The sequence below is a fragment of the Trichomycterus rosablanca genome, chromosome 9, assembly GCF_030014385.1.
Source record: "Trichomycterus rosablanca isolate fTriRos1 chromosome 9, fTriRos1.hap1, whole genome shotgun sequence".
Taxonomy (NCBI): domain Eukaryota; kingdom Metazoa; phylum Chordata; class Actinopteri; order Siluriformes; family Trichomycteridae; genus Trichomycterus; species Trichomycterus rosablanca.
The window spans coordinates 20,142,977-20,157,682 of NC_085996.1; the positions used below are offsets into that span (position 1 = coordinate 20,142,977).

A 14,706-nucleotide genomic window follows, 5' to 3' on the forward strand; every position below is an offset into this window, starting at 1 on the left:
AGGAGTGTCAATGATTAACCTGCTAACTGATAACCAACACAGAAACCATTGTTTGATTTATGTTGTTAGTTAAAAATGTATTTTAAGTGCTTTGAAGGTGCAGGGGTATAAAGAGAAAGCAAGCCAACGCAAAGTGTCTGACCGGCTGTCCTGCCCGGGCATCTACACATACACAGTTGGCAGTGTTTAAGGGAGCAAAGGTGAGATTGGGTTTCTTGCCACCGCAATACACAATCGCTGATATCTTCTGGTTGAGGAGGCTGTGCAAATTGGGGGTGAGGGGTCACATGGAGTTTAGCGTGGCTCACTGTATGCAATACGGCTCTTTGTGGAAACAAAACACTAGCAGGTGATAAGAAGTGGTTGCATGGACACGCTCCTGGAGGGAATGTGTGTGCTGCTCTAACTATCCTTTATTAGATAGGAAACGATTCACAAATGGGAATTGGAATGGACAAGATTGTGGAATAATTAGGAGGGGGTGGAATCCAGGAATTTTAACTCATTTCCAACCACTGGAACTCAATTCCAATTAATAGTGCAGCTACAGTCTGTACTAGAGATGCATGAGTCCCGATACCGCGCTCATTAACTCGTACTCGTACTCGCAAACGAGGCTCCGATACTAAACATCCGATACCGTGTGCCTAGTGCACGTTGCTGCGTTATGCCTGGTTCACACTACACGATTTTTGCCCTGATTTTCGCTCGGCGACTGGTCGGCGCTAGATTTGCCGGCTCTGGAGCAACTCGGCGTTCGCTCTCGATCGCTAGTGTGAACTATCCAACAACTCGATCCGACCGGCTCGCCGAGCGCTCAGCGACCGGATCGAGTTTTCTAGCATGTCAGATATTTGATCTGAGATGTGCGACTGGGAATGAGTGACATGTCGAACAGCCAATAACAAACAGGTTAAACAGGTGGGACAGGGGGATAATATAGTTTATATCAGAATACACCGGCACACACACACATTTTACAGTATTTCTGAGCTGATCGTTCTCTACAAAACATAACAACAAAACACCAACATTGCAAAAATATTTATTAACCGCCAACTCATTAACTCCATTAACTCATTAACTCCATCATTCTAAATAGGTATCGGTATCGGCAAGTACAAAAATACATGTACTTGTACTCGGTTGGGAAAAAATGGTATTGATGCATCCCTAGTCTGTACAGAGCAAGAACACTGTATTGAAACCCACTCTTACCCACCCTCAGTGTGCATGCATCAGCTCTGTTTACAACTACATGTGGACTTTCTAATTTGACCTTTTTAATGAATTAAAGAAAAACTGTTCGGGCACATTCACATGAGAAGCGGTTTGCGCGGTTTACGCTTCACAGAGTGCCTGGCAAAAATTGCTGCTTTGCTCAGCGCTTGGCTTGAGTGGTATGGTAAAACATATTCAAAAAATGAGACAAACACGCATTCGTGTGGAATAACCGTCAAATCCAATCTATGTTTAGCTGTATTTTCCTTTTTTCCCCTAGTCAAGGCACCCGTGTTTCTGCACGGACACCTCTATCCGCAAACCAGGGTCCTTCCACAGCGTTTGAAGACCCCACCCAGCAGACACGGTGGCCAATTTGAGTCTGCTGCAGGCACTGCCAATTGTGCCCTCTAGATGGTGCCCAGCCAACCGTTAGCAGAGCTGAGATTCGAACCAGGGTGATTAGAATCTCAGTGCTGGTGTGCTAGCGGAAAATCTCGCTGCAATTACATCAATATGCGTTGGAATTCTGATATTAGTAGGTCCTTACTACTGTACATTATTAATATACACAGATCAGCCATAACATTAAAACCACCTCCTTGTTTCTACACTCACTGTCCATTTAATCAGCTCCACCTACCATATAGGAACACTTTGTAGTTCTACAATTACTGACTGTAGTCTATCTGTTTCTCTGCATGCTTTGTTAGCCCCCTTTCATGCTGTTCTTCAATGGTCAGGACTCTCCCAGGACAACTGCAGAGCAGGTATTATTTAGGTGGTGGATCATTCTCAGCACTGCAGTGACACTGACATGGTGGTGGTGTGTTAGTGTGTGTTGTGCTGGTATGAGTGGATAAGACACAGCAATGCTGACGGAGTTTTTAAACACCTCACTGTGCCTGCTGGACTGAGAATAGTCCACCAACCAAAAACATCCAGCCAACAGCGCCCCGTGGGCAGCGTCCTGTGACCACTGATGAAGGTCTAGAAGATGACCAACTCAAACAGCAGCAATAGATGAGCGATCGTCTCTGACTTTCCATCTACAAGGTGGACCAACTAGGTAGGAGTGTCTAATAGAGTGGACAGTGAGTGGACACTGTATTTAAAAACTCCAGCAGCACTGCTGTCTGATCCACTCATACCAGCACAACACACACTAACACACCACCACCATGTCAGTGTCACTGCAGTGCTGAGAATGATCCACCACCTAAATAATACCTGCTCTGTGGTGGCCCTGTGGGGGTCCTGACCATTGAAGATGAAAGGGGGTAACAAAGCATGCAGAGAAACAGATAGACTACAGTCAGTAATTGTAGAACTACAAAGTGCTCCTATATGGTAAGTGGAGCTGATAAAATGGACAGTGAGTGCAGAAACAAGGAGGTGGTTTTAATGTTATGGCTGATCAGTGTATATTAAGATAATGGAAGTTGCAACTGAAAATGCCCAGCATAGCCACATTTTTAAATACAAATCTGACACACATGCACTTAATTAGAATGGTTTTGATTGATCTGTCCCATAATATATGATAAAACGAAGAAATAAAAACAAGAATTCTAGCTTAGAGAGAATTTAAAGCAAACGCCCAAGGCAGGAAAAAACGCTACTTGACTTCATTATTTTAATAGTTAATGAGCCGAGCACTAGAACAGCAGATAAAGAAATCAAGCTTACAGCAGCTTCCTAGTCAACTAGAATTGTGATATATAAATGAATGAAAGAATAAATGAATGATCGAGCAATGATAAGGCATTATCACAATGTGCCGATGTTAAATCTTTAAATAGAGAAGCTCAGACACTCTGCTATGGAATAAAAGTCAATGTAAACGTAATAATGTAAGAAAATAAATGTTATTTTTATTTGAATTTTTCACAACATTTTCTGATTTATGGTTGTAAAGAAATACACCAAGTTAAAGCTTTTTATTTGCATATTAAACTGGTATTTTTCTAATGTTTAAAGATGCTTTCTGACCAAATCTGACCAAAAAGAGTTTACAAAGAGGAATAATACATGGATGCTAGCTTGTAAAAAAATTGTAATGTACATTACAACAAAGATGCTTTCTCCAGTTTAACTGCTAGTAAACCTGTACAGATTCCTGTACAGATTAGTGATGCATTTTTACCAATTTCTTTAAACCAATAATTAGGGCTGGCACCGATCCGATACTGACCAAATATTGTCCGATATTGGCCCAAATCACTGGATTGGATATCGGAAGGGGAAAAAAAACGTGTAACCTGATCTGATACTGTTGCTTAATGTAAATAACACTTAATGTAAATAAGGACATTGTTTGTGTGTGAAGCAAATAACACACAAAGATACGTTCCAGAGTGTTGTAAAATAATTCAATGTTCAAACATTCGAGTGGGGTTTCACGAGAACGCTACTTTAATGTCACAGACGCTCAGTGCAAACACAGAACAACATAGCACAGCAGGAGACTATAATTTTCTAATCTCTTCCCTACGCACTCGCTCCCTATAGACCACTGAAGTCGTGCGTCATTCTGTAGTCCTCGTTATGCCCATATTTGGAGACCAGGGTCTAAGTCAGATTTCCTATAGGAAAAATGAACGGGGTTTTAAAAAATCGGCTCTAACGCATCCTGAGCTAAATAAACATGTTCAGAACCCTGAACATTTTGTCCTATGTACATTTTTCACTTGTACATCACTGGATCCTCCGAATTACGAGGTTGTTAAAGGATCGTAATACTAATAATGCTACACGAAAGCTAATGCTACTGCGCATTAATTAGACGTCACTGAACTACACCAATCGAATTGACGGAAAGAGCAGCCTGCTTTTGTTGAGTATAACCAAAGGCGTAACACCCGACCATCCTTGCTTTCTACTTTAATGTAGCTAGATACTAAAAATATAAAGTAAAACTTGTGAATATCACTCCACTGTTACACTGGTGAATCGCGCTGCTTCGTGCGGTTATTTAAGAGACTTATAAAAGAAAAAAGAAAAAACACTTAAGAGGCTTCCAGTCTAGTGACGTCAATGCAGTGCGCAGTAGCATTAGCTTACATGTAGCAATATTCATATTTTGACTCTTTAACAACTTCATAATTCAGAGGATCCAGTGATAAGACAGAAGAATCTCCATAAAACAAAACGTAACAGCTCTGGAACATTTTTTATGACTACAGGATGCGAGAGAGGCAATTTGCGAAATCTCCATTCATATTTCCCATTCAAAATTTCTCTTAGACCCGGGTTACCAAATATGGGCATAACAACATGGCGTGGACTACAATATGACGACACGACTTCAGTGGTCTATCCACGATTTTCCTGGCAACACAATGGGGGCTGCCATGACACCTCCCTATTTCCGTTTGCCGGTTTTTCGTTTCCGGTCGCGTTAGATTTGCTGTAACTACAACATTATTAAACTACTTTTTGTAAGGACTGCATGGTTCAAATATGAGCTCGGGCTCGACGTGTGCCGCTCTCGGGTGCCACAACAACTCAAAGAAATTGAAGCTGTTATTGGAAAGTTCGTGCTTTGAACACCAGCGGATTTGTAAACATTGTCCGTGACCTGCGCCTTACGCGTTACATTCCATAATAATATAATAATAATCATATGAATTATATTAATAATATTCATTAATTAAATAATAATAAAAAATTTATAATATCGTATAATGCAGTTTCACTTTGTATAGTCCAAAATTTTAGAGAGCGTTGCAGAAATTGGACAAATAACATTTAAATCCGGACACCCAGACAGACACGGCTTGTGCAAGTGAATACTGAACGGGTGTAAATACACTGTTTGTTGTTCCCAGTTCATTGTTTTAGTAAATTAAACAACGCAACGCGTTTTATTCTGTCTCTTCAGCTCCCCTTTCCTGCTTTACATCCACTCATGAACCAATATAAGTATACACTGTTGTAGAAGTAAAATCAGTCGTGATACATTGTTTATTATTTCCAGTGTTTCACAGCTATTAGAATGTTCCTCGGTTCATCCCTCCCTACCTTCCACAGCTTCCCTTACCCTGCAATGCATGCGTAACCCACCGTCTCGACTACTCCACTTTCCCTCAGCGTTACCCACGCCTGATGTTTACCTTCAGCAATTCCTACGCATGTAAGCCTCTGTGCTTTTATAGTTCTGTAGCTCCTCACCGTCTACAGCTTCGGAAAAGACGAAATGGTTCACTTATATCAATATAGCTAACCTCATGTCATCTACCCACTCTGTAAGCGTGGAAGGGTGGAGCACTGTCAGAACACGGTCACCACAGCTTCTTAAAATGTCCTTATTGTCGAGTGCTAGGAATTAAGAAAGGACTCAGTTTTAACTCAAACAAAACTGCTTTATTGTTCGGAGTATCAGCTTGCAGAGACACGGACATGCGAGTGAGCAGGGTGCGTTCCAACAACACACCGAGAGGAGGGAATAAGGGTTCACAGTGCACTCGTCTAACAAAATGCAGAAATAGACAGTCGCTCTACACTAACTATTCAACCACCTAGCGTTTTTGGCCATGTTTGTTAAAAAAAAACAGTTACGAATGACCATTACTTCTGTCGTTCAGAACGTAAACACTGTAACCGGAAGTCAAAAACCGGCTTCAGCTACGAATCACGGGAAAGGTCAAAGTTCAGGAAAATCGTGGATACCCTAGCATTGTATACTTAACATTCTTAAAGGGCCAGACAATATATATGTAATTCACATTACATGACAAGTGTCGTTTATTGCCACTCACTCTTGATGACATAAATTAACATGTGCCACTGATCTACAATTCATCCGCAACAGCCATTCAGAAATTAAAACACACTGATGTACTTAAACTTTTAGCATTTTAAAAAATCATCTACTGCTGCCACACCTAAACACACTGTTTAAACACAATGAAAAAATCGCTTAATAAATGATAAATCGCTCATCCGTGATAAAGAAAATCTATCTTGTCCCGGCTTGGAGATCTCTCACATCCTCAACAATTAATCCATTAGTGTTATGAAATAAAACAAACTACACCGCTTCCCGTTTAGCCACAGATGTCCTCTTCAAAATCCAGCAGGGTTTTTTTAATAAGCACACTTTGGTTTTTAATAATCTAAAAACGTGACAGAACTTCAACGGAAAAGTTAAACTCTGCGTCAGTTCTAATTGGTCCATCGCGTTTGATTGACATCCAAATCTTCCAATTGTAGACACTTTTGTTAAACAAGCCAAAAATGCTGCTAAATGTTCTGTGTGTAAAAGTGAAAATAAAAACAGCAGTTTTGCAGAAGTGTGATGTTGTAGGTTCTGTATTTATTCCTTTAGAATATTTGTTTCACAGTCTGAGCATTGTTATTTAGATAGCTAGTTTAACCATGGTGCATTGAGACGTGTATTATTACTGCTTAGTTGTTTGAGGAGAAATGACGGTATCGGATTGGTATCGGTATCAGCAGATACTCAATTTGCAGTATCGGTATCGTTATCGGACATAAAAAAGTGGTATCGAGCCAGCCCTACCAATAATTGACACACATAAAGCATATTTTAATCTTAAACATATAAGTGGGGGTTTTTTTTATCAACAAGACTTGCTATATTTCATTAAAAAACAGCTTGATGTAGTTAAACAAATACAGTACGAGCAGAACTATGTTATCATTCTGAATGTAGATTTGACAAAGATGCAGCACAAACAATACTGATCCCATTAAGATTGATTAATCAGCCTATCCTAGTTTGGCTTTTTGTCAAGGAAAATAACAAACGGCAGCAGAAGCATCAATAGATTATATGAGCAATTATGTCCTGACTTAATACCGAGGTCTGGGGCTAATCTCCTAATCCTTTTCTTTTATAACTTACCAACATATCCATATGTGCTGCAGTCTGTTCACTGCCAGATCAAATCTATATACTGATTTCTGAATCAGAATTTAGTGCAACAGTAGCTCACTCACTCAGTAAATGATGTGATATCTGCAGTTCAAGTTCAGCACTCAATAGGCATATGTGTTCGGGATGGATATTTTTTTTTGGCTGCATCACTATGCAAATGAAAGCGCAGTGGTAAGTCAGTTGGACTAGTAATTGGAAGGTCACTGGATAAAGCCCTGCCACTGCCACTGTTGGGCTCTTGGTCAAAGCCCTTATGCCGCATATGCTTGGATTATGTTTGACTCAGCTGTAACTCAGTTTGGCTAAAAGCGTCTATTTATTTATTATCGATTAATCGGTTCGTCGTTATCATCACAGTTCTGTTATTTAACACTGTTCCTATGTTGTTACCTATTACCGCTAACATTTACCAGTACAATCAAGCCAGAAACACTCACCTTGACAAAGTTGTCTGGGAAAAGGCCTCTCCGTCCATTAAGGTCACCCTCCATCCATCCTTCTTCTGGTATTCGCCGCACATTCTTGATGACGTCTCCTAGTCTAAGGGTCAACTCATCCTCGTGTACGGCATCATACTCAAACTCCACTACCACCTCAACTGGAGAGCCAGAAAAAAGGAATAAATGATTAGCTTTATCAAACATCAACTGTTATAATGAATTTAACCTACAACGATAATTAAACAATTAGTTTGATCAGGAAGACAGTAATTATTGGTTAACCAGTTGATTATTAACATTCCTAATTAATGTTCAGAAATAACCTTTAGTCACCTTCATTACTCTGTAAATACATATTAGTCTATTCACTGTACAATCATCATTATCTGTTTAATAGTCTTAATATTCTTCTATGTCTCCTCATTTCACTTATCTGGTCACTTCTGCACTTTAACTGTGTACTATATGTATATAATCTCTATCTTGCACTTCTGGTTAGATGCTACTGCATTTCGCTGGCTCTGTACTTGTTTACTCTGCACAATGACAATAAAGTTGAATCTAATCTAAAATCTAATCTAATAACAGGCCCAATGTCCAGAAGAGCAGCATGTTTTAGACACTGTAGATAAATGACATGTGGGCATTTTTTTAAATAAACTTCCTTTTAATTATTGAGAAAAGCTACTCAGAGACAAGGCCATGAGAAAGCACTCACCAGATCAATAAATACCAGTGGACAAAAACATCTGAGTCACTGTCTGCTCTCATCCATCTGTGAAGACTCATGACCCTTTTCTGTCAGCACTGCTGCTCTGTGTGTGTGTGTGTGTTTAGATAATGCAAACTTCTTTATTACAATGCTAAGTATGTAATAATAATAAAGATCGGACTATCAGCTTATCACTGCCCCTTTCTGCCACTTTTGAGTGTCTGACTTTAGGACAATGTGTCTCCTAAACTGATCTACAGTGGCAGCAATGGAATGCAACGTATGATGAGCAGATGATTGATCGTTTTTCATTTTAGCCTATCTGTGTTAACATTTAATGATTTAATGAATAACATGAGTGGGCAAGTGCAGGTCGCACTACTGTTAAAAGCTGCTACACATGAACCAAAATACTAGCAAGCTGCAAAGAACTGCAGATGTATGATTAACCAACATGACATAATGTGCTAAATTTAGGCGAACTCAGTGGTGGTCTGGTCATTTCAGTCCTATCCAAATTAGAGCTGCAACGATTAGTCGACATAATCGATAACGTCGACTATAAAAATTTGTCGACGTGGAATTTCATTGTCGACGCGTCGTTATTATTGCAACGCACTAAAGGAACTGCAGGGGGCGCAGCATCGCTTCCATGGCGCAGCGAGGAGTTTATGAAGACAGAGAGGCAAAGATAGAGAGACCGAAACTTTAAGTATTTCAGGAGCATTTCAGCCAAAATAACCCAAAGAAACGAGCTGAACGCAGACATTACAAAGCAGAGTTGTGGTTTCACGCCAGCAACACGGTGAAACGCGAGCACCCTGCAGCCGTGATGACCAGCGTTATTCCGGTAAGTTTTTACACCGCTTTGTGCTTTAACCAACGTAGTTAAACGTTAACGTTTGTTAATGCTAGAGTACTTGTCGGAAAACTTCCTAAGAGATCGCTATTTTCAGGTTTGTTAGCTAGCTAACGCATTAAGTGCTATAGTTAATCCGTAATTTATATGAGTAACGTTATATAACTTAACATTATAGCCTAACGTTACCCTGTCTCGTCTTCCATATTTTTTGCTCTTTTTTTTAATGAGAGCATTCATTCTAAATAATAAGCCTCCTCCACTTAGCTCAGCAGATAATTCAGTTAAGATATTTAACCTGTTATGGTTTAGTTGGCATAGCCAGTACACTATTTGTAATAGGGATGTCCCGATCACGTTTTTTTGTTCCCGATCCCGATCATTAATTTTGATCCCGATCCGATACCGAGTCTCAAACCGATACTTGTATTTTCTAGATATTGTCTAGATAAGAACTAGATAACACTGTTTACACAGTGCACACTTCAAGTACATTACAGTTATTCACATTAATCCAATGTATATGTTTAACAACTGAATAGCTCTGCAGTGCTGTAGGAAAATAATTGCCTGCATCCAAGCTATTGCTTAATGTTTTTTTACAAAATAAAAGTAAACAAACCTAGTGCAGCATTGTAGTAAAAATGAAGTGAGATAATTACAGTTTCACTTTGAACTTTATATTCAAAGAACATAATTCTGTTTAATGCAGTGATACACTAAAAATGAACTTGAATATAAAAAAAATAATAAGTTACTTAACAGCATTCCAGTAAAACCTGAATACCAAAATAAAATGGAAAGTCACTCTTTTGTTATGAAGGAAAGCCAGTTTTTAAAGTGCTTGTATTGTGACAATGGTTTGATGGACGGGTCTATGCAAAGTGAGTGTGTTTCGACCCTTTGGGGCTTCCATAGTGCATGGGATAGCGTGCTCGGCTCTGGCTGTCTGCTATTCGGAACAGAGTAAGTTAATAAAGTGTTATGCTCCCGACAATTTGTGAATATACCGTGTATTTTATTTCTTTATTAAGCGAGTGCATCACTACGACGCTCGGTTACATAACTAAGCCAATCAGAGTGCTTGATACTGAGATAACTGAGAGTTATTGTTTTGTAAACCGGTGTGATCCTCGACACACACACCATATAAATAGTAAAATTCTACAGTAATGAATGCAGCTCTGCTCCCACCGCCTCGTGAAACGCTCACAGTGCAGACATTACACTTCACTGCTGGACTGGTTTCACTTTCCAATTTAAAGTATTTCCACACAGCGGACATGCTGACGTAAAACAAAAGATCGGGTTATGATCGGCATTAGTAAAGCCGATTTCCGATCAGTTAAAAATGCCTTGATCGGCCCCGATCCCGATCTGTGAGATCGGATCGGGACATCCCTAATTTGTAATAAACTATGATACATAGCCTTCAGTTTGTGATAATGAATACAGCTTTCTCTTTTGCTCTTTCTATTAATAGCACTAAGCAATGAAGTGTGGATGAGAAGAGAAGAGGTTCATGCACCCCTCAAATGGCTGAGGTCTTCACAGACAGCATTCACATGTTTCTCAACGACATGTTATAAATGTTTTTGACTTCCAGAGTGATAACTTCTGAAACATAACAGCTTCTAATGTTGTCCAAAGCGTTCTTATTTAATTAAATTGTTTTATTGTGATTGTGTATTAATGTTTCAAGTAGAGATGCTTGAGTACCGATACTAGTATCGGGTATTTGCCCGATACCGCGCTCATTAACTCGTACTCGCAAACGAGGCTCCGATACTAAACATCCGATACTGTGTACCTAGTGCACGTTGCTGCGTTAACGCAGGGATTTTCAACCTGTGGGGCGCGAGTGCCTGACCGGGGGGCGTGACATTACGAGATTTTTTTACTTCTAAAACTAAAGCAATTCATTTTTCACCCACGGGAGACAGATTGAATTATTCTCACTGACCACGCTCACACGCACATTTAATGTTATTTAGTTCCGTTTGACAAAAAAAAAACAACCTTAAAATAGAGCTAACAGTGAAGATAACCGGTTACAAAAGCAGCGACCGCTGTTATAGGACGTGTTTGTGTTCAATACTCTGTTCACAGTGTCGATACAAGTGATTCAGGAGTCGACTCATTTTCAGCGCAGCGTAAGTTTCTTTTCTCAGTCATCTCTCCGTGTTTACTGTTATAATGAATGATGCGGTTGTAAATAAACACCAACTACTACAGAACATTCTGTGTGACTCACTTACCTTATAAAGCTCAGGCTTAATTATACTGGTTATTACCACAGAGCGGGAGCCGACTCAGAGTCGTTTACGATTTACCGAGGTGAACCACGAATGGATGTGCTGATAGAATCGGCTCAGATGGGATCGGACTGTATTATCTTTTTAAAGTAAATATTTCAATCAGCAGAATCGCATCGCATGTATGATGTGCACAGCGTTAATTACGTGCGTTTATTAATGAATGTTTACGTTAGCTTGTCAGAAGCTTTCTCAATGATGTCTGTGCGGTGTTTTTTTTTTTTTTTTTTTTTTTTTTACAATTAGTGATGGCAACCCAAGCAACTGTTCCACTGCACTATTTTACACTAAAAACTACACTATTCCATAATGCTCCAGATTGCATCATTCTAAATAGGTATCGGTATCGGCGAGTACAAAAATACATGTACTTGTACTCGTACTCGGTTGGGAAAAAATGGTATCGATGCATCCCTAGTTTCAAGTATATTTAATTAAACTATCAAGCTTAGGTTTCATATTCATGTTTCATGGGTCATTATTTTAATTTGATATTGGAACTTAAATAACATAACAGAGTTTTGTTATGTTAAGGCAGAGATGGAGGGTATGACATAAATAATCGTTGACTAGTCGACTAATCGAAAATAAAAATAAAAATAATCGTCAGATTAGTCGACTACTAAAATAATCGTTAGTTGCAGCCCTAATCCAAATCCAAATCGAAAACATTATATTATATTAACAGCTTCTAATATGCCAGGATGCATACAGGTCATGGTCATATGTACACACAGGGAAATGTAATTAATTTTACAGAACACTGACAGATTTTAAAAACAAAAAAGCCACATTTCATGGCTGCCATTAAATAACACTTACATAAACTGAATGATAGAATAAATGGAAGCTACAATACACAGCATAGTCTACCTTAGTACGAAAGACGAAGACGAAAGTACTTAATCATGTTTTTACACAGCCCCCTTTGCGTCCACATAATGGGTTGAGAGTTTTCCGAACTCAGTTACCCAAGTGCCGTCTTTAGAATTTGCGGCGTTTATAAGAAAAGAAATAAACTGTACATAGACAATCTATTGGGAGCATAACACTTTACTGGCTTGTTCTTTTGAAATGCAGTACAGAGATGATCACGAGTGTAGACACACACACTTTTCTATTATGGAATCCCCAAAGGGACAAAATGCACTTAATACATAAACACATACATCAAACATTGTCAGCACACTACACCAGTGGTCCCTAACCACCGGGTCACGGACCGGTACATTTATTACCGGGCCGCACAGTAAGAATGAATAATTAGAGGTCGCTAGAAAAGCAGTTTTCACTACTTCTATTTCGAGTGTTATTGTCCTATTGTCACCCCTAGGTGGAAGCAGTGTCTTAAACCCGCCCTTCCTCGCCCGGCTGTGAAATTATATCTTATATGAAACCGGTCCATGGTGCAAAAAAGGTTGGGAAACACTGCTCTACACCACAGAAAAGTCGCCACACTAAAAAAAATGTTAAAATCACTAAACACAAACCTTAAATGTTTGAATATTTCACAGGAAACGGCTAATTTTACAGTCTGTGATGCGATTCTTGCAGCCCTGAATTAGGTAGGGCCTTAGTCATATGACTTTGTGACATAACATCCAGGTTTGTAAGAAAACAACCCACAGAGATTTGCTTCTACAGTGGTAACAATACAAACATGATTTTTAGCAGTGGTAAGACATTACAGATGCAGTGTTTCCTCTACATGTACTTTGCGGTGGCGGCCCGCCGTTGCTTAATTATTGCCGCCGCTCCATCAGAATTTATATAATGACATGAAACCACAATGACCCCCGTACCAAAGCACTCACAGGCGGTCAGTCTTACAACCCGCATTTCCACCAGTGTTTGGGAACCAAGCGCGTGTCATCAACGGTGGGCGTTACTTAAAGAAAGTAAAGAGTAGTGATGTGGAATAATGCGGAGTGTGTAGATTACCTGTGAGCATTTGTGCTGTTGTTACAGATGTTCTTTTTTATGCAAAAGCATCAGATAACTATTGGTGATAAGAAGACGTAGACGTGTTTGTCGTAGTTGTTGTTTTCTTTAGTTCATCACGTGAGAATCATTTTGCGCTTCGCTCTCACCGCGACCCTTTCCGCTTGACCGAAAAAACATCACAAAAGTTCCACGACACAAAAAAACATCTGTGTGAAATAACCATTAAAACCAGTCCAAAAGCTCCACATACACCTGTGTTTAGCTGGATTCACTTCTTGTGTGCTGGTTCTGCAGCTCGGGAGAATCGAAAAAGCTTTACGTAAAAAAAGCGTAACGTGGAGTACTAAAAGTACCACACAGTGACACTAAATTTCTCTCCGTTATTACTGGTTATAAGTGCTCTGTACTGGTTATAAGAGCTCTGTACTGCCCAGTCATCGGTCATTGTTTTAGTACAATAGGTCACGTTAAGCTTTATTTTTCACGTTAAGCGTTGTTCGTACTGTTTAGAGCACTTTTACCGCCTCATATCACACAGTTCATCGCTTTGAAAATATCAAAATTTATTCAGAAGACCTTTTAAAATATGAAAGAACAGCGCAATAGCGATTTCACAGCCTCTACACTGTGACACGCCCACAGATGATGTCACGTGGGGCCGTTGGGTTTGAGGGTGCCTGCCGCCGCTGCTAAAAAAAAAAATTCTAGAGGAAACACTGAGATGTCCTGAAAATTGTATCCAATCAGAATACCATCAGAAGGATAATACAGCTAAAAATTCACAAAAATATAGTAAATGACTAAAAGACATTAGGATTAGGATTTCTTAAATAAAAAATGCACAGCAGACTTTTTGTACGACTAATTTAATTTAATCTCCTCAGCCAGGACAACATTAATATTAAAATACTGACCAAAAAATTCACCAACAAAAATGTATGATCTGTGCACCAGAATGTGTTGAATATTATCTCTGAGAAATAATTGTGTAATTCCATTGAACTAGTTATTTGCGTGCATTCTTTCAGTAGAGTGAGAGATGAGACTGGAGGAGGATACACTATGTAAGCACCCACTTCCTGTAGAAGCGTTTTTTTTTTGTTTTTTTTTAATTAGGATCTAGAGTAATGCATAAAGTGTAATTGCATTTCTTCTGAGTGCATCCACACACTGTTTGTTGGAATCTCATAGAGGAAATGAAACATTGTATAATTATTATTATCATCATAAAGTGGTGTCTAGTAAATTTCAGTACCTGGGAACCATGTGGATAGTGTTTCTCCAGACTTTGGAATATAAAAAAAAGAATCTAA

General features: G+C 39.3%; 1 protein-coding gene across 1 annotated transcript in view; it reads right to left on the minus strand.

Annotated features, from left to right (window-relative positions):
* Positions 1-14,706, minus strand: part of cd2ap (CD2-associated protein) — a 124,168-nt gene that overhangs the window by 85,940 nt on the left and 23,522 nt on the right. Inside the window, exon 2 of the mRNA XM_063002044.1 lies at positions 7,561-7,721. Within this exon, the coding sequence (XP_062858114.1) occupies positions 7,561-7,721 (161 nt within the window). The remainder of the gene's footprint in view (positions 1-7,560; positions 7,722-14,706) is intronic.